The sequence below is a fragment of the Artemia franciscana genome, chromosome 2 (assembly GCF_032884065.1).
Source record: "Artemia franciscana chromosome 2, ASM3288406v1, whole genome shotgun sequence".
NCBI lineage: Eukaryota > Metazoa > Arthropoda > Branchiopoda > Anostraca > Artemiidae > Artemia > Artemia franciscana.
In genome coordinates, this window is record NC_088864.1 from 27,484,724 (window position 1) to 27,509,797 (window position 25,074).

Below are 25,074 nucleotides of genomic sequence, written 5' to 3' on the forward strand. Positions count from 1 at the left end.
TTATAATAACCATTACTATATGTAAACAATGGTCAAAGCTTGTAACTTGCAACCCCTCCCCTGGGGACTCTGGGGGATTAAGTCGTCCCCAAAGACATATATATTATGTTTTCGACTAAGTTGAACAGAATAGCTATCTCAAAATTTTGATCCGGTGCCTTTGTGGAACAAATGTGCGTGTGAGGGGGTCTAGGTGCTCTCCAATTTTTTGGTCGCTTAAAAAGGGCACTAAAACTGTTAAGTTCAGTTATAATGAGCCCTCTTGCGACAATATAGGACTACTGGGTCGGTATAATCACCCCCCAGGGAAAAAAACAAATAAACACGCATCCGTGATCTGTCTTCTGGCAAAAAATACAAAATTCCAAATTTTTGTATATAGGAGCTTGAAACTTGCTGAATCTGATGGGGTGATTTTCGTGAAGATTCTATGACGTTTAGGGGGTGTTTCCCCCTATTTTCTAAAACAAGACAAATTTTCTCAGGCTCGTAACTTTTGATGGGTAATACTAAACTTGATGAAACTTATATATTTAAAATCAGCATCAATATGCATTCTTTTGATGTAACTATTGGTGTCAAAATTCCCTTTTTTAGAGTTTCTGTTACTACTGAGCCGGGTCGCTCCTAACTACATTTCGTTACCACGAACTGTTTGATGAGTCCAACTCCTTGCCTTTGCACCATGTCCTTCCTAACTAAATAAACAGAGTCTTTATCCCCTAGCTTCATGTTTCCTAACGTTACGAGATGAGTTTCTAAAACTCATAACAAGACCCTTTAGAAATGCGTGAATTTGTCAGTTAAAATATATTGTTGTTATTTAATGTTATAAGCTGCCCTGTCACAGTGTTTATACTCTATAAATCGTCGAGATTGTTGTAGCCTCAAAGAAACTTCAATGGGTCCCACCAGTGTAAACCAACTAATACAGCAAAAGTCCCAAGACCCTTCAGTTGAAAGGAGGCTTTGCGAAACCTTGTGCTCATCTTGATGACTACATGGTTTTCCAGACATAACGATGCTCTTCATCAAAAAGGGTCGACGTTCGGCACAGGTAATCTAATGACTATTAGTTCCGACTCTTTATATATTCATGCCCGCAAATACTATAGAGAGGCAGTGAACTGTGCAAATAAAGCCTGGAAGAAGTTACTTAGCTGAAAAGCCCCCAGAATAAAAAAAAACCAGAAGAATTATCCATAGATCAAACTCCAGTGTAATACTGAATAGTTTACTAGGCTACAATTCCCTCGAGGGGCGCCACACCTCAAGGTCACCTTGCAGTGCTGTTTGCAGTCAGAGTACTGATTAGGCCAACTTGTAAAAGGTCCATTTTAGCGCCACTACGGGACCCCGCCACCAGAGTTTTCATGCCAGAGATACAGACGGAGGAAGGAGCTTATGACAGACCGGAGACCCCAAACAATCTTATAACACTGGGACAGCTTCAATCTTTATTTTATCTAACCTATCTTCGTCAGCGCATTCGTCGGATAAAAGTAAGTCACATTTGCTTTTACAAAATCAAATTATTTTTTTCATAATACAGTATCTTTTCAAAACGTGTTTTCAGTTTTCAATTACTAGGGGGGGGGGCAAGGAGAGGGAGTATACAAGTGGTGCAGTTATGATCCTCCAATTAAGAGTTTTTGACTATTGAGACTTTGACGGTACTAAGGCTTATGCTTATATATCTGCAAAAGTGTTTGAGATAAACAAACTCGAGAAATTCCCCTATTTGTAGAATTCTGTAAAACTATTCTTTTACTAGAAACTGAGCTTGTTTGACTTCTTTAGATCAGTAGGCACTAGAGTTTTACAAAATTGTATGAACAATTGCATGACTGTACGTTATTGTAGATTTACGAATATATATAGCTTTACTCTTAAGATTAATCGGAATATTAGTTAACGTTCCTGAATAAGCTTCAAACAACAATTTTTTCTCACTAGACAGTTATTTTAACAACGAATTTTTAGACCTTTGGTTAGTATGAGTCATCGTTTGCTATTTTTTAGGTTGCAGCTTTGGCTGTAACCATGCTATTGGGAAATTATCTAAGTCTTAGCGCGAGATTTAAAGCGTGTACTGTCTCACTGATGTACAGGAAAGAACCACAGTGAAAAAAAAAAGAAACAGTTGAACTTGTCAAAATATCTTAACTTGAAGTTATTTTTAGATTGCAACCTGTTTCTCATACAAAATACATAATATTTATTAGTTTACGTGAGAAATGCCGTCCTGGCCGAGTGGGTTGGTGCGCTGGATTCGGGATCCTTTGTCTGAGAGGACGCGGGTTCGAATCCCAGTGTACCCAATTCTTCAGATTGGGACGGGGTCAGTGGCGTGACTCTGTAAGCTTAGCCAGAGTCGACCCAGCTCTAAATGGGTACCTGGAGAAATCTGGGGAAGGTAAACAGGAAGGGTGTGCGACAGCACAGGATGGCTGGCCCCCAACCCCCCATTGCACTTCCTGGCTGAAGGGCCAAGAAACGGAGATCAGCACCGCCGGTACGGACTGTAAAGTCTAATGCCGTATCCTTTACCTTTACCTTTTACGTGAAAAACCGAAATACATAACATACTTCACAAACTTTATGATAATGAGAAAAGAGAAATTTTTTAGTCTACCACAAATTATTCGGATGTTTGTTTTTATTTCCCATTTAATACATTTAGACCAAAAAAAAAGTACTATTCTCAAGACACACTATGACAAATAATACAAGAAAAAAGTCAATCAGAATGCAATTAAAAAACACAAAAGACTCTACGAAGTTCCTCGTTTCTAGGATACAATTTTTTTTTTACCTTACAAAGGAAAACAGCATCACACTCGGCAGGTGAGATTCTCCAATGATGATGCCTGTAGCGGACATTCCCAACAGGATGTTTTTCATCAATATCCCGGAGCGCTTTTGTCAGTTCTGGTATTGGAAATTGTTTAGTGTCATAAGTAACTTTCGTGGAATATCCTTCTCCATTAGATAGAGTATTTGAAGGATCCACTCGAACTGAAGACAAACTATTGTCCTTTTCTTCAGAGAGGCTTGTTGCCCTTTGTCTTTTTACTTTACTCTGGAGTGACAAATACTTCCTAACCCCTTTAGTTGATCGCTCACTTCGTTGCTCCGAATCGCTAAGACTTTGCCGGTCCTCAGATTTCCTAAGAGAGAGATTTCAAGTGCCACCAAAGATGACGAGAAACACGTGCCTTCTTGAAAAAAGTAGTGCTTGGAAAGGTTTAGAAGACGAGAAATTTAATTTGAATAATCTATTTAAAATCAAAATTTAATCTTAAAAACAGCATTTGAGCAGTAAATTCAATAGGGAAAACAACAAGGTGTTTCACTAGTTTTTTTTCCGAAGTAGTTCACGATGTGGTTGAATTGATATGGTAAACACAGAATTTTTTCCTCGGATCCTTATGTGCACAGCTACCAAATGTTATACTTAAATAGAATGTATATACATTGTATATACAGCAACTTTTGTTCACATCGTTGCCTAACAGGGTAATTTCCAGCTATCACAAGGGAAAATATCCTATGCCAGAACGGGTATCCTATAAAGGGACAGGCGATAGAGTTTTCCTTAGAGTTTTGAAGCATAACTAAAGTGAAATATTAGGCTAAACTTTGAGTTGAGACAATAAATACGAAGAAAATGTTTTTTTCTGCATGCATTAATGGAACCCTAAATATTTCGGCTTCGCATACGGATTGATTTATCAACATAGAAGAGAAAATAAAGTAAAAGATATACTTGAGTCGGTACATTTATCTTTGCCATCACGAAATTATTTGTACTTTGATTTCGTTGTATTTGGCTATGTTGTTTGCCTTGTATCTTTGGCGGAGCGACACTAAAACTTTAAACGAACAGAAATTACTTCGTCTATGAAAGGGGCTGATTCCTCATCAATGCCCCGATCTTTACGCTAAAGTTTGACTCTTTCTCTTAACTCTACTTTTTAAAACAGTAAAAAACTTTAGCGTAAAGAGCGGGGCGTTGATGAGGAAGCAGCCCCTTTCATATACGAAGTAATTTCTGTTCGTTTTAAGTTTTAATGTCGCTCCTTACTTTCCGTTAAAAAAAACTTGTTTTCTTATTTAATTTCTGAACGTTTTTGAATCAATGCTTGTTTTGATTTTGGCTCTCCGCAGATGAATAATTAAAACGAAATTTGCATATTTATTTCTTTGGCTAAATGGCTTTCTCATAGTTTTGATCGAATGATTTTGAGAAAAAAAGGAGCGGGGAGGGAAGTTGCCTTCCGATTTTTTGGTTACTTAAAAAGGCAACTAGAACTTCTAATTTTTTATGAAATTTTTACAAATGTTACAAAATCCTCTAAGAAAAGTTCCCCCAACATATCCCCCTCTTCTCAACCTCAACCCCCAACCAAAAAATCCCCTTGAAAACGTCTGTACACTTCCAAATAACCATTACTATATGTAAGCACTGGTCAAAGTTTGTAACTTGTAGTCCCTGCCACGGGGATTGTGGGGGAGTAAGTCGTCCCCAAAGACATAGTTATAAGGTTTTTCGACTACACTGAACAAAATAGTTATCTCAGAATTTTGATCCGGTGACTTTTGGAAAATAATCAGCGTGGTAGGGGGCCTAGGTGCCCTCCAATTTTTTGGTAACTTAAAAAGGGCACTAGAACTTTCCATTTCTGTTAGAATGAGCCCTCTCCCAAGATTCCAGGACCACTGGGTCGATACGATTACCCCTGAAAAAAACACGATCTGCCTTCTGGCAAAAAAAAATTACAAAATTCCACATTTTTGTAGATAGGAGCTATAAACTTCTACAGAAGGGTTCTCTGATACGCTAAATCTGATGGTGTGATTTTCGTTAAGATTCTATGACTTTTAGGGGTTGTTTCCCCCTATTTTATAAAACAAGGCAAATTTTCTCAGGCTCGTAACTTTTGATGGGTAAGACTAAACTTGATGAAACTTATATATTTAAAATTAGCATTAAAATGCGATTCTTTTGATGTAGCTATTGGTATCAAAATTCTATCTTTTAGAGTTTTGGTTACTATTGAGCCGAGTCGCTCCTTACTACAGTTCGTTACCACGAACTGTTTGAAAAGGTTGACTTAAAAAATATACCACAACAATAAAAGAACTTGTGAAGTTCACCAAAGAATCCTGGATGATTCTATGGAGAAATAAATATAAAAAATTTAGCAGTTTTAAACATACGTATTTGACTACATGTCATTGTATGATAATGAAGATTTGTTTTAGAGACTGATGATACGACAAAAATAGTTTTGGGAGCAAAAGCTCGATTTTCCAGTAATTTCTGTGAGTGGGGAAACATGATTTAATGTATTTTGAGAAATACCGAATTTTTAAACGCCCTCAACACCAAACATGATATGACGGAAGAGATTAAGTCAGTTGACAGAGCGTGCTTAGTTTGAGGTAGTTGGAAGTAAATCTTTTTTTTCCTTCTAATTAATGCCTAATGATTTTTAAATGAGCATTGTCTTCCATTCACAAATTAGGATAATATGCTTTAAGGCGACGAAATTTTCTTCTAAACCTAGGGCTGAATTATTGCCCGTCGTTCTATTACAATTGAAGTTAAATGAAAGCAGATTGTTGGGTAAAGTACCAAGGACATCAAGATAAAAGCTTCCTCCCTCTGACCCAATTTGGATTCATACGTAAAAACCATAATTTTTTTTAAAAAAAATGTTAGGTCTGTTCCAAATTATGAAGTTTTTGGGCAGTAGGACAGTTCTGTCAGTACAGCCACGTTGAATAATGAGAATAAATAATTAAAACTAATTAGTTAAATTTGACAATATTTGTTTTTTTCCCAGAATAGCCAATAAACAGGTAAAATCCAGGGTAAAAATAGGACGTTGGAATGTAAGATCGATGAAGCTACAAAATAGGCCTACACAAAATCTCCTTGTTTGTTTGATGGAGAAATACAACAGAGACATACTATGCATATCCAAGACCAGAATTTCCGGTTCCGATTCCAAAGTTAATACGGTCCTCGAACGCCACAATTACATTTTTTTCTATTCTCGAGTAGGTGATAATTCGGAACTCTACAGGGTTGGTTTCATCATAAGCCAAAAAGCCAGAAATACTCTCTTGGAATGCGAACTAGTCTCCTCTAGACTTTCCAGAGTCAGACTAAAAGAAAACCCCCCGCAAATATATCAAAGATCTCTACTTGTGCCCCCACCTGTGACGGCGGTGATACGGCTAAGGATGATTTTTACGGCGAGCTACAGCAGCTGTATTCTTCTGTTGCCACATGTGATTACTTGATTTTCATTGGGAACTTAAATGCAAGAGTTGTCCCGTCTGGCCAGATCAAAAGACAAGTCATGGGAAAGTTTGAAAAAGGTCAAAGATACGAGAATGGGAAAGGGCGGGAAGATGCTGCAATGTCGCTAGAGAAAGCAGCCATTCAAATGAAAACCGCACGCTTTACCAGATTCCATCGCTGGGACAATAGTGGCTGCATTTCAAGTAGTCAAAGACAAATGAGAAAACCTTTAGCTATCAGAAAGAGCGTTTGACAAGACGGAAGCGTTTTTACCGTATAAAAAAAGCCTTGTGATGTCGAGTTGAGTTCCGAACAGAGCCGAAATCCTCAAAGTGCTCAAGGCTCTGAAGAGCCACCGATTCCCAGGTGACGATGGCCTCCCCCTGGAACTGTGGAAACAATGCCCTGAGTTTACTGCTGAACAGATCCATGACAATCTTAAAGAAACCTGAAGGACTAATTCTTTTCCAAAAGACTGAAAGACATCAGTCATTCTTCATTTCTATAGGAAACGAAGTTAAAATTTCTAGCGCCCTTTTTAAGAGGCCAAAAGATTGGGGGCCACTATGCCCTTCCCTCTACGCCCTCTCCCCCATAGGCATCCGACCAAAATTTTGAGGTAGCCACTTTGTTCAACATAGTTCACAGGTCCAATAAATATGCTTTGATGATAATATGATCCTCCATAGTACTTGGGGAAAGGGATGTACGCGACATGGGACGTTTCGGTACCAAGCGTTTCGGTATCGGGCGTGTATTGGTATCACCTGTATAGGTATCCGGCGTATCGGGATTAGGTGCTTTCATTTCCAATCATGGTCTAATATCTTCTATATAATTTCTTATTGAAAACGGGCGAAGATTAATTTTAAATTACAAAGTTTTTTTTCGAGGGAAGTAAAGAGCGAAGTTGAAATTTAAAAAAACAACATATATCGATAGAACTAGTGCAAGTAAACCAACTAGTGATATTTCCCTGTGTTATTAGGACTATAGAAAACCAGCACTTCACGAAAACACACAGCCAATAATAAAAAACAAGAATATTGAGTCTTATGCGACCTGTGAATTCAGTAACTTTCAGTTTACAATTAACATTATCTTAAAAACTAAGACATAAAAATAAATTTTATTTAATAATTGCAAAGCCATTTAACAACATACAAAAATAATGGATTGAGTTATCACATAGCATCTTGGTCTCACCTAGTATTACTTGGAATGAACAAATAAACCATAATATAATGTGAACTCTGGAAATCCGGTTATTTCTCTTTATGCAACGGAAAATTTCAAATCATGGTACAAATTCTAAAGTGAACCTGTAGTCCTAATGGTATCAAGATTACCTTACTTCGAACTCGTCTGAATATTAAATAAAAAAAAACAAGTTTTTTTTAACTGGAAGTAAGGAGCGACATTAAAACTTAAAACGCACAGAAATTACTTCGTATATGAAAGAGGCTGCTACCTCATCAACCCCCCGTTCTTTACGCTAAAGTTTGACTCTTTCTCTCAATTCTTCTTTTTAAAACAGTAAAAAATTTTAGCGTAAAGAGCGGGGCGTTGATGAGGTAGCAGCCTCTTTCATATACGAAGTAATTTCTGTGCGTTTTAAGTTTTAATGTCGCTCCTTACTTCCAGTTAAAAAAACTTGTTTTTTTTTTTATTTAATTTCTAAACGTTTTTGAATCAATGCATATTTTGATTTTGGCTCTCCGCAGAGGAATAATCAAAACGAAATTTGCATATTATTTTTTTTTTGCTAAATAGCTTTCTCGTAATTTTGATCGAATGATTTTGAGAAAAAAAGAGCGGGGGACGAAGCCTAGTTGCCCTCCGATTTTTGGTTAATTAAAAAAGCAACTAGAACTTTTAATTTTTTACGAATATTTTTATTGGTAAAAGATTTACGTAACTTATAAATTAGCTTACGTAAAGAACTTTTGTATTCTCATGTTTTTATTACATATATGAGGGGATTCGCCCCATCGTCAGTACCTCGCTCTTTACAGTAAAGCTTAAATTTTATCCCAATTCATTAAGAATGACCCCTGAATCTCAAAAGCCGTATAATAAATAGTTGAAATTACTAAAAATACTTTAGCGTAAAGAGCGAGGTATTAGAAGGAGGTGAGCCCCTCATATGGGTAATAATTTCTGTTTGTTGTAAGTTTTATTGCTGTTCCCTACTTCCAGCTGAAAAAGCTTTTTCACATTTATTTTTTAATTGTTTTTTTTTTAAATAATGCTAGCAAATCCTGCTCTCCCTTCATGGAAATTTTCTTCTCCCATGACAAGTTCTCGATGGACAGTTCCCCCAGCATATCCCTCTCTTCACAACCCCTCCCCCCAACCAAAAAAATCCTCCTAAAAACGCCTGTATACTTCCCAATAACCATTACTATATGTAAGCACAGGTCAAAGTTTGTAACTTGTTGCCCCTCCAACGGGTACTGTGGGGGAGTAATTCGTCCCCAAAGACATAGTTATAAGGTTTTTCGACTACACTGAATAAAATGGCTATCTCAGAATTTTGATCCGTTGACTTTGGGAAAATAATTAGCGTGGGAGGGGGCCTAGATGCCCTCCAATTTTTTTGGTCACTTAAAAAGGGCACTAGAACTTTTCATTTCCGTTAGAATGAGCCCTCTTGAAACACTCTAGGACAACTGGGTCGATACGATCACCCCTGGGAAAAAGAAAAAAAAAACAAAAAAAACAAAAAAACAAATAAACACGCATCCGTGATCTGCCTTGTGGCAAAAAATGCAAAATTCCACATTTTTGTAGATAGGAGCTCGAAACTTCTACAGTAGGGTTCTCTGATACGCTGAATCTGATGGTGTGATTTTCGTTAAGATTCCATGACTTTTAGGGGGTGTTTCCCCCTATTTTCTAAAATAGCGCAAATTTTCTCAGGCTCGTAACTTTTGATGGGTAAGACTAAACTTGATGAAACTTATATATTCAAAACCAGCATTAAAATGCAATTCTTTTGATGTAGCTATTGGTAGCAAAATTCCATTTTTTAGAGTTTTGGTTACTATTGAGCCGGGTCGCTCCTTACTACAGTTCGTTACCACGAACTGTTTGATAACCACGAAATGTCCTTTTCAGATTCAAAATGAAAGTCAATCATTGGAATGAGCTCACTGTGCAGAAGTGATACCAAATTAAACGAAAAAAAAAACCAACAATCGTAAAATAATTTATTTTTATACTGTCAAAAGTGTCCTACAATGGTTTGCTTTTAGTGTACCAAAAACTCCTGTATTATTTTGTGTTTTCAGCAAAGCACTAGTTCTCTATAGTCCTACAAACATAGGGAGATATCACCAGATGGTTTATTTGCACTAGTTTTATCGATAGATGTTAGATAGGCTGTAAAGTAATAATTTTTGTTCTTTTGAAGTTTCACCTTCGCTCTTTACTCCCCTCAGAAAAGCTTTGTTCTTTTTTTTTAATTAATTAATAGCCAAAAACGTAGTTCCACTTTAAAGATGAATGAATGAAAATAAAAGTTTCACCAGTGTAGATAATTACTTGCTCGAATTTAATCAGGCATTCATTTTGGAAAGAAATGAAAAAGTATTAAACATCTTTTTTTAGCTTCCTTTTTACATTTGATAAAAAAATAAAAAAAATTAAACAACCAAGTACAAAGTGTATAGAGGTTAAGATAACTTGAACTTTCTAATCTGTGATTTGTTTATTGTAAATATTGAAAAAGTATACCTTATTTGCCCCTCAAATTTTAATATAGTTTAGTTTAAGTATAGTTATCAAGGATTTTCCTTTTTGGCCAACCGTCTAGGGTTAAACAGAAAACAGGTCGTCCACGGTTGGGGTGGGAGAAGAAGGACTTAAGGGAAATGGGAACTTCCTAAGAGTGTAAAGAGGGAGCCTTTGAATAAATTGGGATGAGGAAGGAGTGTGCGTAACTGTGTTGGCCTCAATCAGCTTGGTGCTACGATGAGTTGTTAGCAGTAGTAGTATCCCTAAGAAGTGAATATTGAAACAAGAACAGTTTATCTGTAATAAATTTAGCAACAGTAAGTTAATGGTAAGCAGATTCATGCCGTATTCAAATAACCACATTCTCCATAGCTTATTAGAGCAGAAAATGAAAATAGAAATCAAGTTACAAGAACTTTGCGAAACATAAATCAACTGCAATATTTATTAACTTATTCTTTGAATTTAAAAGAAGATAGATTTTTTCAAAAATGGCTGCTGTCAGTAGAGGATAGACGAGGGCCTTCAGACATGCACACCCCCCCCCCATCTACACCTAATACACTATTTCTCATTTCTCTATAGAAAGTTAGGAACATAAGCAGGAATTAGATCCGTAAAAACTAGGCATGTCATACGAAAAATGATGAATGAAAAACCTAAAAACCCAGGGATATCAAGGGAGAGTCATATCCCCTGCAAATACTGTGACAGGAGCGAAAACTGTGAAAGTTACTTTGCTGTTAAGGCCATTCGATACCTTAAAAGTCATATTACGAGTCTCGGCGTCGGCTGACATTCTCAAAGACCAATGGCTTATTAGCAAATTTCACCAACACCAGAGGGAACTCCCAACGTAATTTTGGCAAAAATTGAAAGAGGATCTTAAATTTTCAGTTTAAATTTTCACGAGAGGCTAGTTTAAAATAGAAAAAAAAAAATCATAATGTCTTACTAATTGTTAAGCAAATCGCTGTCAATGTCCATAAAGCATTAATGTTATGCATCCCGTGTTGGCAAGGATTTCAATCAAGGCGGATATTACAATTGGAAACTCCCGTAAAATTCATTTCCTTTGGGCTGATTTTCAACGCTTTCCAAGCAAGTATGCTAGAGTATTTAAGGAACTGCCCTTTTCTGAATTTCAAAACGAAAATCTTTCTTAGTTTAATAAACAAAAAACAAATTTCACATTTTAAATGTAAGTTCCGTTAAATCTGAGTATCTCTATCTCCGGCACAAAACAGGAGAAGTTGGATGGTTTTTTGGTTAGGTGTTTTTTTTCTAGAATTTCGAGGTATTTTTGGAGCTGAACATTAGACAAAATGACAACTGTTTTCGTAAAGGACTAATTCAAGACATTTTTGGTGGCACACATACCGACTTGACCTCAGAGCATGAGATAGAAGCGTAACTATCTCATTTAAACTTCTGCTGGCGAATTGTTTAATTGATTCCTTCGGAGAAATAGCAGAGGATAAGGATTGATTCGTACTAAGTTTTTCTTTACCCCGAATTAGATCAATGCACTTTACACTAGGAGGATTCTTGAAACCAAAATCATCACTCAAATTATCATAGCTTCCTTTAGGGCTGTCTTTAACATTCTTATAAGTTCGATATTGAGCAGATGTGAGTGTTCCAAAGCGAGGAGGTTTAGATAAGAGATTAGGTGTATCAAAACCTGCTTTCTTTTCACCTAAGCTTAACGCCCTAGACCTTGCAATGACATAGTTCTCATCCGTTGTTTTAGTGGATTTTTCCTTCAGTGACGTTTCTACAGGTGATATCTGTGAATTACTTATTACTGGCATGAATTCTGTCCTTTTAGTGCCAGGATTTTCCGGAGAACTATCGTCTAAACGTGTCAGATCAGTCAAATCGATAGAAAATAACTTGGCTAGATATACGGCCGCTTCGAGACTTCGAGTGGCTTGTGTAATTGCCTCCTTGTCAATTTGCAAAATCTCATTTCCTATCTTAATTGTTAGATCACCGTTACTGTTATAGTTGGCACTCTGTATCCGACTTTGTAATGAGCTGTTTTTAGATTCGTTTATGGTTTGTTTAACAACTGGTTTGCTTTGGATAGAGACGTCCTCAGGTTTATTTATATTTTTTGTATCCATAGAATAAACACTTCTGCTACCTGCACTGCATTCAGGTACATTCTTTGCGGGAGATAGTGGTCGTGATGCGGGTGTTCTAGCATATCCGTAAACGGCCTTCTCACTATTAGGGTTAACTTTTTGATCATACCTTTTAATATTAAATTCCGTTGAAGATCCACTTTCGGTTTCAAGATTTTTATCGGTAAGAATGAGGTCACTTCTTTTTTCACTAGCCTTTGAGACACTTTTTACATTAGAATCCTGCTCAATTCTCTTCAAAAGTATATCCAAATTATGAATATGACGTTTATCTTTATTATAAGATGAATTTTGATTTACGAAATTATGTAATGAATCCCTTTTTACAGAAGTTTCTGCAAAAGACAAGGTACTATTTTTCTCGTTACTACCAACATTTTGTGTATCACTACTAAAATCTGAAATTTGAGAGGTTCTTGCACTAGCTGTTTCAGACGTAAAAAGGCTATCGCATTTAGAGCTTCGGGCACTGTAAATACTGTCAGATGTTCTGGAAAATCTCAATGGATCAATGTGTATACTTTCTATTCCCGATCGAGAGCTCCGACTACTGTAAACACTATCCCGAATACGTTCTGCGTCGCTCAAATAATCAGATGTTTGAGTAGTTCTTTTGAACTTTGTTTGATCATCGAAATTAGAAATACCTTTCTGATCAAAATTTTTACTTTCTCCAAAAGATCTGGCATTAGTTTGTCGAGAAATTGCTTTTCCTGTTGGAAGATCAGGTTGAGTGCTCTCAAGACTGATGATTAAGTCTTTTAAAATCGTATCCAGGGGTGTAATTGTCGGGTCATTTCTTCTATTGCTTATTAGTCCAGAAAAGTTCTCTTCTCTGTTCTTGGATATTTTCTCTTGGAATAAATTACCATTAATTGTGGACTCTGTTGGCGTATGTGACCTCATTCGAACACTTTTCACACGAGAAATTGTATTGGCATCTGATTTAGTTCTTCCAATTTTAGGTGTGTCATCCATGTTTAGAATATTTTAACTTCGTCCAATGGTCAACTACAATTAGCTGTTTTTATTCACCTGGGATATCGTTTCTCCGCAAATAAAGTGACAATGTATGTTTTAATGCAGAAGGATCCCCTTCCATCTTTTCACTCTTATTACAATAGCTTTAATTTATTCCTTGGCGTACGTCTTGAGGACGAGAAACTATTTTTATTATTAAATGGAACATCCCTCTTTCATTTTCATCTTGAAACTGTCATCACCAAGCCGTGGAAAGTACTGGAGACTTTCGGTCGATTTGATGTCAAAGCGGCTTCTCAAAGATATGCGCACTCCCGGAGAACTGTACCGAGATACACCTTGCTCAGTATGGACTCGTATTACTCATAGGAACATTACAATAGGGCTAAAGCACTGTTTTGAAAAATACCCAGCACTCAAGCAGACAAAGGCTATAAACAGGCGTGATAGCAATAACTTTCCCAGTTGGTATAACTCCGAAATAAACACTTGCAGTTAAATTAAAAGTTACAAATCGGATACCAATAGATGACTAATCTTGTTCAAAGATAACTTGAGATGCAGCATGTTTAACCTATGACCATAACTAGAAACACCTTCTGGCATCCATTGCCAATGTCCGTTTCATTATGCAAAAACCTGAATATTTAATTTCATAAGAATGATACCAATCATTGGTTTCAAACGACTTGATCTCTTAGATTCTATAAAATTACTTACTTTTAAGAAATAAAAGGAGAACAATAGAGAAGGTAGCCCAATGAAGAAACAAAAATTTGAACCCATCTAATGGGGAGAAAACAGCACAGAAACATGGATTTATTGGTAACTATAGTCATTTTCTAAAGTCATTATTTTCATATATCTTGGCTCTTTTATAAGTGGCTTTTGTTGCAATATATATCTATTTATCTATCTATCTATACAACAACTAATGAGTGTTGACAATTTAATTTTTTTATTTGCGCTTTGTTATCGCTGGGAAAATTATTTTATTTATAGTTAGAATACCAGCGACGCATAACTGAGCCTTGCTTGAATGGTAACTTTAGCGATTATCTGATCCTTTTTCTTGCATTTACAATTCAATTACTTTTCAAACCATAATTTCTTCAAACTATGAAATTGTTTTTTTTAACATTCAGTTTTTGTGTATCAATTTCACCGTCAGACCCCCAAAATCTTCTCTGCAATACTGAACAGCCACCGACAGGGCAAGTATACTACCCTGAGCCAAAGAGCATAGTTGTATAACTGCCTTCCTAATACAATTCCAGGTTATTGTTTAATATAACCTGTTTAACATTATTAAAATAACCTTTTAAATTAAAGTTTATACCAATATTCTAAACCGAAAGTAAGGAGCAACATTAAAACTTAAACGAACAGGAATCACTCCGTCGCTTAGGGTGGCTGCGCATTTCTTAATCCTCTCTTTTTACGGCTAAGTCTTTAAGGTCTTTAAGTATACTTTTCATTTAAATTTAACTGCCCTTGTGTTTGAGTAGGCTTTCTTAAAAATTGCGACTACGTTGAAACTTCAACGTAAAGAGCGAAGGTTGAGGAACGAGAAGCATTCTTCGTGTACGAATTTCTCTTCGTTTTAAGTTTGAGCGTTGTTCCTTACTTTCAGTTGAAAAAAAAACTTATTTTTCTTTATTTAACTTCTGACTGTTTTTAAAATCATTTCAGAAATACCCCCCCCCCCACCCGTGTAAAATATCCCCTGAAGAATTCCCGCAGAAAATTTCTCCCTGGGGAAAATTCTTCACGTAGAAAATCCCCCCGCAGAAATCACCCTCCAAAAAATTCCGTGTATTTCCCAGTAACAGATATTATATGTGAATAATGGGCAATTTCCGTAGCTTATAGTCCTTTCCCCAGGGATTATGGGGAAAAAATAACTACGGGCAGGTCTTTAGGAAAATAGGGGGTAGTAGGGTGCTAATCCCCCCATAGCTGCTTGGTTATTATTCTCAAATAAGAAAAAACAAAGGAGTAGGAAAAGTCAAGGTGCTCCCAAAATGTAGAGATTTCTGCAATTTCTCATCCAACAGTTATTATTTTCCGTATAATTTTCCCATTTTGGGGAGTTGTGTCTCCCTCCTAAATGCATGTCTCTCTAAACAAAAACTTTGCGTCTGATCATAGTTCTACACGCTATTACTTCTATAAAAACAATCTCAAAGCTTGATTAAGATACATCAGCAACAAAAATATTGCCGTAAAATGAATAAAGATGCTGCAAAACTTCTTTGATGGATTAAGGAAAGGGAACATTCTGAACTAAACAAATGAAAACACACATGAATTACAAAAAAAAAAACAATACTCCATATTGTTTTAAACGATATGTTCGATGCTAAATAGAGCATCGAAGATACACAGACGGCACCAGCATAGACCGCGCCTCAATAGTAAAAGAAATTCTAAGAAACAGAGTTTTGATAACAATTGATGCATCAAAAGAATCGAATTTACACTGATTCCAAATATACGAAGTTAATTACGTGAATGTTACCAATCAAAAGTTATGCGCCTAAGAAGATTAGTCCAATTCAAAAAAAAGAGAGAAACATTCCCAAAAATCTTCGCGGTCTTAATGAAAAAGACACCCATCAGATTCAGCAAATCACAGAGCCCTACTGTAGAGGGTTCAAGCTTCTGTATGCAAAAATGTGGAATTTTGTATTTTTTACCAGAAGAAAAATTACGGAAGCGGGTTTATTTTATTTATTTATAATTTTTTTTTTCGAGGATGATCGAATTTGCTAGAATTCCTATAGGAAATTCTTTTTATTTGTCTTACTTAGTCTTTGCCGATTCAATTTTACATGCGGGATGTTTCGGGAAAAATTTCCACGAGGTTGGAATTAGGTGGAGGAGTTTTCCACCGAAGAAACTCTCCACGGGTAATTTTCTGCGGGAACAACTATCCAATGGGAGGTGGGAGGATTTCAGGGAAAATTTTTCAGATATCTTTGATTTCCTATTGTACGAAATCGTACAATATCAGGCTGGAAGATACATAAGCAGTAATGAAGCTGTTTGGCGAATTCTTTCATTTCCGATACATGAACGTAGTCCAGCTGTTGTTCACTTAGCGGTATATTTACAGAATGGTCAACGTGTTTATTTTTCGGAATCCAACGTGCAACAAAGAGCCCTGAATCCACCGGATACAACGTTAACTGCTTTCTTTTCGTTATGTCAAAATGATTCTTTTGCAAAAAAACCGCTGTATACTGAAGTGCTTTCGTATTACACGTGGAATACTAAAAATAAAGTATTTGAACGTCGAAAACAGGGTAAGTCAGTCGACGGCCAACCTACCATCTTCAAAGATACCACGACAGGAAGACTCTACGCCGTTCACCCCAATCAACATGAATGCTTCTTTCTAGGCCTGCTTTTGGTGAATGTACCTGGTCCAACGTCCTTTGAGTATTTGAGAACTGTGAACGGTACTATACATGACACTTACCGCAGTTCATGCCAAGCTCTGAATTTATTGGAGAATGACCAACACTGGGATAACTGCATCAATGACGCGTGCGAAACGTCAACTTCAAGTCAAATCCGTGCATTGTTTGGAATCATTCTAATAACTTGCTCTCATTCAGCTCCTACAGAGTTATGGGGAAAATATAAATCGAAAATATCCGAAGATATACTCCATCAAAAGGGTTAGAGACGTCAGATATGACTTTTGATTTTACATCAGAAATTTATAACTACACTTTAGTTATCATAGAAGATTTGTGCGTATGTATGGCAAACAAACCTCTTCAGGATTTGGGAATGCCCAACTAGGAATGCTTCTTTTTGGATGCGCCAGGAGGTACTGGTAAAACGTTTGTGACAAAACTGATTCTGGCATTGGGGGAGATTTCAGGCAAACATTACCTATAATACCTAGATCAATCCCTGCAGACGAAATGAATGCTTGCCTGAAAAATTCGAATTTATGGGCACACGTAAAAACATTAAAGTTAACTACAAATATGCGTGTCCGATTGCAAAACGATGACTCTGGTCAAACATTTTCAGATCAATTGCTGGCAATTGGAAACGGAAAGCTCCCAGTAGACTCAATTTCAGGACGTATACAACTACCTGCTGAATTCTGTAATTTAATGACGTCCAAAAATGAATTGATTGAAAAAGTATTTCCGAATATTCTAAACAATTATAAAAATAATAAATGGCTAAGTGAAAGAGCGATTCTTGCACCCAAAAATATAGACGTCCTCGAAATCAACAATAATGTTTTAACCACGATTCGAGACCAGGCAGTCCTTTACAAGTCAGTCGACACAGTTTTGGAACCAAATGAGGCGGTTAATTATCCATCTGAATTTTTAAATTCCGTGGATCTTTCAGGGTTTCCACCACACGTGCTACAACTAAAAATAGGCGTACCAATAATACTGTTAAGAAATATCAACCCACCAAAGCTTTGCAATGGCACGCGACTCGCCGTAAAAAAAAAACAACGGAAAACGTAATAGAGGCCACAATCTTGACAGGGCCTTTTGAGGGTGAGGCTGTTCTTATTCCTCGCATTCCCATGATTCCAATGGATCTGCCTTTTCAATTCAAAAGATTATAATTCCCAATACGATTAGCATTTGCAATCACCATCAACAATGCTCAAGGCCAATCATTAGAAAAATTTGGTATAGATCTTAATACTGATTATTTTTCCCATGGACAATTGTACGTTGCATGTTCGAGGGTCGGTAAAAATGACAATCTATTTATATGCAGCGACAATTGGACAGCAAAGAATGTTGTATATTCGCAATTTTTACGCAGTTAATTTGTATTGTATCTATCTATCTATATAAAAACGAGTTGTGTGTATGCATGTTTGTTTGTTTTTAAAAAGATCGTTTGCATATAACGTCATTATAAGTACATAAGGCTTTGCATATGCACAGACAATGGGAAAGCCAAGAATGTTGTATATTCGCAAGTTTTACGTAGTTCAAAACACATATATAAATCTACATATATAAAAATAAGTTGTCTGTGTGTCTGTGTGTCGAGTAACGTCATGTTTGTGTGTCGACTGACGTCATGTTTGTCGACTGACGAAATTACAGACCGGGACATCGGGACACAAATGACGACCGGGACACGGGGACATCTATCTATATAAAAATAAGTTGTCTGTGTGTCTGTGTGTCGAGTGACGTCATGTTTGTGTGTCGACTGACGTCATATTTGTCGACTGACGAAATTACAGACCGGGACATCGGGACACAAATGACGACTGGGACACCGAGACAGGGAATATAAATGACGATTGGGACACTCAAAGAGAAATTACAGACTGGGACACCGGGACACAAATAACGACCGGGACATATAAATGACGACCGGGACACTCAAAGATAAATTACAGACCGTGACACCGGGACACAAATGACGACCGGGACACCGGGACACAGACGACTATATAAGTGACGACCGAGGCGCTCAAAGAGAAATTACAGACTGGGACACTGGGACACAAATGACGACCGGGATACTGGGGATATAAATGACGACAGGGACACAGGGACACAACTACAACGGGGACGCCGGGGACACAGGGGGATATATAAATGTCGACGGGGATACAGGGAATGTTCGATTAGCAATCACCATCAAAAAAGCTCAAGGGCAATCATTAGAATGATGAGGTATAGATCTCAATACGGATTGTTTTTCCCATGGACAATTTTATGTTGCATGTTCAAGAGTCGGTAAACCTGACAATCTATTTATAAGCACAGACAATGGGACATCGAAGAATGTTGTATATTCGCAGGTTTTACGTAGTTAAAAACACATATATATCTATCTATATTCAAAGGTGGGACACAGGGACACAACTACAATTCGCGTAACTAATACGGCAGGTAACGACTTACGTGCGTGAGGGGGGCCTGGGGGGCATCCCCACCAACTAGACGTTGGGGTGGCGCGAAGCGCCACCCCAACAGCCAGTATATATATAATAGTATATACTATATATTATATAGTGTAATAAATAGTATAATATATAAATAGTATAATATAGGATAATCTATAATTAATAGTATATATTACATATATAACAGTATATATATGTATGAATGAGTAGGGTTAAGGCCTCATTCAAGAGCTGGTCTATATTAATCACTAATTTAGGAAAACAGTCTTCCTTTTCTCCTTCTGTCTCCTTTTTTTTATGTGTTTGTGCTGTTGCATTGGTGATTTCTCTTTTCATAATAAAAATAAGTTGTTTGTGTGTTGTGTGTTGACTGACTTCATGCATGTTTATCGACTGACGTCATTATAAGGTTGCCAAAATGCTTGCGGCTAATAGAGAAAGTATGAAAAGAAAGCATGCCGAGGAATCACAACAACAGCGTGAAAACAGGCTTGCGGCTAATAGAGAAATTATGAAAAGAAAGCGTACCGAGGAATCACAGGCTAATAGGGAAAGTATGAAAAAAAAAGCGTGCCGAGGAATCACAACAACGGCGTGAAAACAGGCTTGCGGCTAATAGAGAAAGTATGAAAAGAAAGCGTGCCGAAGAATCACAACAACAGCGTGAAAACAGGCTTGCTTCTCAAAGAGAAATCACCAAAAGAAAACGTGCCGAGGAATCACAAGAGCAACCTGAAAATTTTCGCCTGGCATTCAGGTACAGCCCAGTTGATGATTATAGCTTGAGTGGATGTGTTCACATCGGGACTATGTCTAAAATTTGTCCTTATTGCAAGGCCTTGAAATTTAATGGTGAAACAATTGGAATGTGTTGCGCCTCAGGAAAAGTTAAACTTCCTCACCTGGCTACACCACCAGAGCCATTGAAGACTTTGCTTACTGGAACAACGTCAAAATCTAAGCGTTTTTTGTTAAACATCAGAAAATATAACTCATGTTTCCAGATGCCGTCGTTTGGTGCCTAAATCGAAAATCAAGATCAATTTATGCCTACTTTAAAAGTAAAAGGGCAAATTTATTATAGAGCAGGGTCCCTTCTACCATTCTCGGGCGAGAATCATAAATTTTTACAACTGTAATTCATCAGTGATAGAAATTCTGAACTGAACGCACGTTGCGAAATTTCTCCCGACGTTGAAAGGACTATCGTTTCTTAATTGCAACATCTTTTCCACGAAAATAATAATATAGTGCGTCTGTTAAAAACAGCCATCGATTTGATGCCTACTTATACGCATGAAATTGTTATTTCCGCTGACAAAACGCCTACTGGCCAACATGTGCATAGATACAATGCTCCAACTATCGACGAAGTGGCAATCGTTATGGTCGGTGATCAGTTTTTACCTCGAGATATTATTCTTCATAAGCGAAACGCTCAGTTGGTAAGAAGTGCACAAAGCAATATCCTCAACTTTTAGTACCCAACACAATTACTGGCGACTATGGTTACCCACAATATAGAAGAAGATCAACAGAAGATGGCGGTAAAACTTCAATAATAAAGAAGCATAACAGTACCACTATCGAAGTAGATAATCAATGGGTTGTTCCATATTCACCTTTATTGTCAAAAACATTTAATGCACACATAAACGTTGGATACTGTAACTCCGAAAAGGCAGTCAAATACATATGTAAATACATCACCAAAGGCAGTGAGACGGCAGTTTTTGGCTTGCAGTCCGAAATCAGTGATATCGATGAAATCGTAAAACATCAGGCTGGAAGATGCATTAGCAGCAATGAAGCTATTTGGCGAATTATTTCATTTCCGATACATGAACGAAGTCCAGCTGTTGTTCACTTAGCGGTACATTTACAAAAAGGACAACGTATTTATTTTTCGGAATCCAACGTGCGACAAAGAGCCCTGAATCCACTGGATACAACGTTAACTGCTTTCTTTTCGTTATGTCAAAATGATTCTTTTGCAAAAAAAACTGCTGTATACTGAAGTGCCTTCGTATACACGTGGAATGCTGAAAATAAAGTATTTGAACGTCAAAAACAGGGTAAGTCACTCGACGGCCAACCTACCATCTTCAACGATACCACGATAGGAAGACTGCACCATTCAGCCAAATCAACATGAATGCTTCTTTCTCCACCTGCTTTTGGTTAATGTACCCGGTCCGACGTCCTTTGAGTATTTGAGAACTGTAAACGGTATTATACATGACACTTACCGTAGTGCATGCCAAGCTCTGAATTTATTGGAGAATGACCACCACTAGGATAACTGCATCAATGACGCGTACGAAACGTCAACTCCAAGTCAAATTCGTGCATTGTTTGGAATCATAGTAACAACTTGCTCTCCTTCAACTCCAACAGAGTTATGGGAAAAATCTAAATCGAAAATGGCCGAGGAGGTACTCCATCGAAAACGGCTTGAGACGTCAGATATGATTTTTGATTTTACATCAGAAATTTATAAATACACTTTAGTTATTATTGAAGATTTGTGCGTATGTATGGCAAAGAAACCTCTTCAGGGTTTGGGAATGCCTTCACCTAATCGTAACGCTGCTGTTTCAACATGTGTAGAATTGGACCGTGAACAAAGTTACAGCACGAGTGATCTATTGTCGTATGTACAAAATAGCATTTCTAAGTTAATGTCTGAGTTAAAGGACATTTATGATAAGATAATGCATTGTGTCGATAACAACGTTCGAGAAATCTTCTTTTTGGATGCGCCAGGAGGTACTGGTAAAATATTTGTGATAAAATTGATTCTGGCATCAATTCGATCAAAAAACGACATTGTGTTGGCAATTGCGTCGTTCGGAAAAGCCGCAACGTTGCTGCCTGGTGGAAGAACTGCTCATTCCGCTTTGAAATTGCCTCTGAATTTTCATTCTACAGAAACTCCCACGTGCAATATTTCCGAATCATCTGGGATGGGTAAAGTATTGCAGCAATGCAAACATATTATTTGGGACGAGTGCACAATGGCACACAAAAAATCGCTCGAGGCTCTGGATCAATCATTGAGAAATTTGCAAGGGAATTCGAAACCTTTTGGCAGCACATTAATATTGCTTGCGGGAGATTTCAGGCAAACATTACCAATAATACCTAGATCGACCCCTGCAGACGAAATGAATGCTTGCCTGAAAAATTCTAATTTATGGTCACACGTAAAGACATTAAAATTAACTTCAAAAATGCGTGTCCGATTGCAAAACGATGACTCTGGTCAAACATTTTCAGATCAATTGCTGGCAATTGAAAACGGAAAGCTCCCAGTAGACTCAATTTTAGGACGTATACAACTGCCAGCTGAATTCTGTAATTTAGTGACGTCAAAAAATGAATTGGTTGAAAAAGTATTTCCGAATATTCTAACCAATTACAAAAATCATAAATAACTAAAAGAACGAGCGATTCTGGTAGCCAAGAATAAAGACGTCCACGAAATCAACAATATTGTTTTGACCAAGATTCGAGACCAGGCAGTCCTTTACAAGTCAGTCGACATAGTTCTGGAACCAAATGAGGCGGTTACTTATACATCTGAATTTTTAAATTCCCTGGACCTCCCAGGGTTTCCACCACACGTGCTACAGCTAAAAATAGGCGTACCAATAATATTGTTACGAAACCCACCAAAGCTTTCCAATGGCACGCGACTTGCCGTAAGAAAAAAAACAATGGAAAACGTAATAGAGGCGACAATCTTGACAGGGCCCAACGGATCTGCCTTTTCAATTTAAAAGATTGCAATTCCGAATTCGATTAGCATATATATATATATATATATATATATATATATATATATATATATATATATATATATATATATATATATATATATATATATATATATATATATATATATATATATATATATATATATATATATATATATATATATATATATATATATATATATATATGTTGCCATGAATATCCAAAATCTGGTTAATGTCGACAATAACCGGTGAATGTCCGAAATTTCTTTTTCTCTGCTTGGATCCAATTAGCTTTGCGAGTCAGCTTTTTCAGTCTTATGTAAGCTTTGGTGGTAAAAGTTAAAGTTAGGTTAGGTTAGATCATGATAGTCTAGGTTTGGCTTCATTAGGCTAAAGCAGGGGCGGATCCAGGGAGGCTGGAGGGCCCCCAAGATTTTTCTGGCGCCCTCATTTGCATTCCGTTCTTTTTTCTTTTTTTCTTTTTTTTTTTAATTATACTTGTCAATTTGATCAATTATTCGTAGGTGACTTACAAAATTAACAACAAAAAGCAAAGCTTTCCTATGAATGTAAAGAGAAAAGTTGAAACTTAAAACGAACAAAAATTATTTATCTTTAGCCGGTTCAGTATAAATCTGCAAAATTGGCATAAAAATCTTTGAAAGCTGCAAAGATTTTTCGACGAACATGGAACTTTCCCCTATTTAACGAAAACCTATTGAAACTAAAAGTGGTATCTTCAAGATGTTTGATAAATGTGGTAACACAGTTATAGCTGTTTGTCTATTCACAATGGCATATTGAATTTTAGCCTTGTAGCTCAAAGTTCAAAATGGACAAAAATAAAAAAAAATCTGGACACGAGCACGGAATGGATCGAAGGATATTTCCGGATATTTTGGTAAAATATCCAAAAATACCCAGGAATCAAAAGGCAAGTTTTGACTAATAATAAGCCCCCTCCACCCTAAAAAAATCCTTAATTTTAGTTTTGTAAATAATTAAATAGCGAATGTCCCAATAGGGCTTTCGTGCGAATAAATATATCTATCTATTTATTTTGATTACATAGCTAATTTGGTTGAAATTAGATGAATTGAAGAATTAAAAGCAATTTAGGCCAGGAACAGATACATGAGGTCGGAGGGGGCGACCCTCCTCCTATGACACTTTTGGCGCACTTACTCTGTTTTTTTAATCTTTTTTAAAATAAACTTTTTAATTTGGCGCCCACCTCGAGTCACATTGACGCCCTTGGTTCAGCAGCCCCCTTACCCAAGATTTTGCTCTTGATATGTTAGAGATTCAGACATGAAACTGCTCGCACGATCAGTTTACGAATCATTTCGTCAAAAATTATAAGATAAACCTCGTTTTCATGAAAAATTAATCATATAATTAAACTTGCTTGCTAGATCTTCATCTTCAGAATGTGTTTTCTTCTCCTTTTTAATTTTTTTTTTCTCAAGCAATTTTTTTTTATTCTCTTTCTTGTGAGCCCGTCGATTTAGGGTATGGTGTCTGGGCTTCAATGATGGGGATACAACGATGCAACTTAAAATATTAATTTATATTAACAAGTAATTTTTTTGAACAGCCCCTGACCACTCCCCACTCAAAAAAATTCTTAATTTTAGTTTTGTGACTAATTAACTAGCGAATGGCTCAATAGGGTTTTCGTGTGACAAGTCTGTCTATCTATTTATTTTAACTATATAGCTATTTTGGCTGAAATTAGATGAATGAAAGAGTTAAAAGCAATTTAGGCCAGGAACAGATCCATGGGGTTGGGGGGAGGGGTGACCCTTCCCCCAAGATGTTTTTGGGGCCCTTATTCTGTTCTTGTTTCTTTTTTAATCTTTTTTTAAATAGACTTTTTAATTTGGCGCCCAATTCGAGTCACATTGGCACCCTTGGTCCAGTGGCCCCCTTACCCAAGATTTTGCTCTTGATCTACTTGAGATTCAGACATGAAACTGCTCACACGATCAGTTTATGAATCATTTTGTTATGAAATTACAAGATAAACCTCGTTTTCAGGAACAATTACTCATATAATTAAACTTGCTTGCTAGATCTTCCTATTCAGATTGATTTTTCTTTTTTTCTTTTTTTGACAGATTTTTTATTCTCTTTCTTAAGAGCCCATCGATTTAAGGCATGGTTTCTGGGAGTCATTGATAGGGGTATGATAAGGATGGGATA

General features: G+C 36.8%; 1 protein-coding gene across 2 annotated transcripts in view; it reads right to left on the minus strand.

Moving 5' to 3' along the window:
* The window catches only part of LOC136039474 (protein still life, isoform SIF type 1-like), a 263,198-nt gene that overhangs the window by 172,165 nt on the left and 65,959 nt on the right, over positions 1-25,074 (minus strand). Inside the window, exons 1-2 of one of the 2 annotated variants that reach the window (XM_065723255.1) lie at positions 11,435-13,717; positions 2,816-3,170 (exon numbers count right to left, since the gene is read on the minus strand). The exons of the other annotated variant lie outside the window; for it this stretch is intronic. Of the exons in view, the coding sequence (XP_065579327.1) occupies positions 2,816-3,170; positions 11,435-13,182 (2,103 nt within the window). The 5' untranslated portion in view covers positions 13,183-13,717. Of the gene's footprint in view, positions 1-2,815; positions 3,171-11,434; positions 13,718-25,074 lie in introns of those variants that run through there. 2 annotated transcript variants of the gene reach the window in all.